Source organism: Kryptolebias marmoratus, linkage group LG5 (genome assembly GCF_001649575.2).
Source record: "Kryptolebias marmoratus isolate JLee-2015 linkage group LG5, ASM164957v2, whole genome shotgun sequence".
Taxonomy (NCBI): domain Eukaryota; kingdom Metazoa; phylum Chordata; class Actinopteri; order Cyprinodontiformes; family Rivulidae; genus Kryptolebias; species Kryptolebias marmoratus.
In genome coordinates this window covers 608,614-610,643 of record NC_051434.1, presented here as the reverse complement: position 1 = coordinate 610,643, position 2,030 = coordinate 608,614, and the positions used below count along the sequence as shown (strand labels likewise).

The 2,030-nt window shown below is 45.6% G+C and overlaps 1 protein-coding gene across 1 annotated transcript in view; it reads right to left on the bottom strand.

Moving 5' to 3' along the window:
* nudcd1 (NudC domain containing 1) overlaps positions 1 to 2,030 on the bottom strand; it is a 36,657-nt gene that overhangs the window by 7,426 nt on the left and 27,201 nt on the right. Inside the window, exon 8 of the mRNA XM_017438517.3 lies at positions 1,473 to 1,598. Within this exon, the coding sequence (XP_017294006.1) occupies positions 1,473 to 1,598 (126 nt within the window). The remainder of the gene's footprint in view (positions 1 to 1,472; positions 1,599 to 2,030) is intronic.

Below are 2,030 nucleotides of genomic sequence, written 5' to 3'. Positions count from 1 at the left end.
ATCATCATCATCATCATCATCTTCATCACCATCACCTCCATCATTACCATAACCATCATCTTCATCACCATCATCATCACCACCATCATCATCATCATAACCATCATCATCATCATCTTCATCACCATCATCAACAGCCTAAAGTACCATCATCACCATCATCACTATCATCTTCATCACCATCATCATCATCATCATCTTCATCATCAACAGCCCAAATGACCAACCATCATCTTCATCATTACCACCATCATCATCATCACCATAACCATCATCACCATCATCATCATCTTCATCATCATCATCATCTTCATCCTCCTCATAATCATCATCAACAGCCTAAAGTACCAACCATCATCACCACCATCACTATCATCTTCATCATCATCACCATCAGTCCAGGTCCAGTCCTGGTTCTGAGACCTGACCCAGTCCAGGTTCTGAGGCTCAGTTAGCCCTCAGCGTGTGCGTCGGGGAGGACTCCAAGCTACCATCAAATCAACTCTTAGACACTCAGTTATAATCAGGAAATCCCGCAAATCTTCTAATAATAAAAGACATTTATTCTGAAATAAAATATATTTATTATAAAGATGAGAAGCTTTCTGTTCAGACGTTTTTTATCAAAAACTCCAGATGTTCTGACCCTCTCAGCTGTAGAAGAAGTGACTCACAGCCTCCTCCACAGGAACACAGAAACACACTTATTTTCTTTCAGCTGGGATCAGAAAAACACGACAAAGGAGGCAAATTATTCGTCTGAGGCAGAATCTAAAGGTGGGGGCTTTTCTGAGAAAGGTCAGCGTATTTCCAGGCAGAACGGACCCTCCGGAACAAAAAGGTGAGGCTCCCCGGACCAGAACAAAGACGGAACATTCAGCAGAACATCAGCTCCTTTAAGCTTCTGATAGAAAATAAAACCGATAAAGGACACAAATTCGTCACACAAACGCTCTGCAACATTTACCCACCGCAGAAACGAATGTTCGAGACGAAGACGGGAGGGAAAAGAAACTTTCCCTTCCAGTCATTAGTCAGTGTCCATATTTCCAAAAGACAGAAGGGACAGGTCCATTAAAGGGACAGTTCAGAGCTTTTAAAGTGAGGTTCTGTGGAACAGTGAGTATCTTACCTGCTGCAGATAGCTCGTTAATACGAGACTATGTTTTATAAAATCTCCTTCAGTTTCCCATTCAAAGGTCTCCTGCAGAGGCCTAAATGATCAAAGAAGTAATCTTTATAAATTCACAGAACCACGAACTGAAGTTGTAAAGGACTCGACCGGCTCTCCTAACGTTCTGTGAGTTCTCCTGATCCCACCTTAGAACCACCTGCCTGATTGGAATAAAAACAGCTGTTTTCCAGGAGCTTCCTGCAGCTTCAGGCGGTTTGTAACGAGGACCAGGCTGGAACTGAAGATGTCCCCTGTGGGCAGAAGGCCGGACGGGTTCACCTGAAGCTGAGCTACTCACCACCTGAGTGGCTTTCAGCGATTCTCCGTCGAAGTGTGTGAGGCTGGAGCTGTCCTCTGGGAACCCGTCACAGTCCTCCAGCTCCTGGGAGTTACAGGGAGGCTTGTCCCGGTCCAGGTTTCCAGTCTGAACACAGGAGGAGGATCATTAACAGCCTGAAGGTCAGACATCCACAGAGGAGTGGGCCGGAGACTGGTGATCTGTCCCTGACTTTAAAACGCTGGGACAGAAAACACGACTCAGGCTGTCAGATTAGGAATAAACGCCACATGGTACCACTCAGACCCCGCCCCCCAGGCGCCAAAACATGGCTGCCACCGTCAGTTCCTCAGAGTCAAAGGTTGCTGGGATCTTTGAGCAAATATCAGGTTTCCAGATAATCAGCCGAAAGGTCTGGATGTTTGGTTGGACTCATGAGGAGGACTCATTAGCTTTTAGCTACTATGCTGCTCCTTTTAGCTTTCAGCTGCTATGCTGCTCCTTTTAGCTTTCAGCTGCTATGCTGCTTCTTTTAGCTTTCAGCTACTATGCTGCTCCTTTTAGCTTTCAGCTGCTATG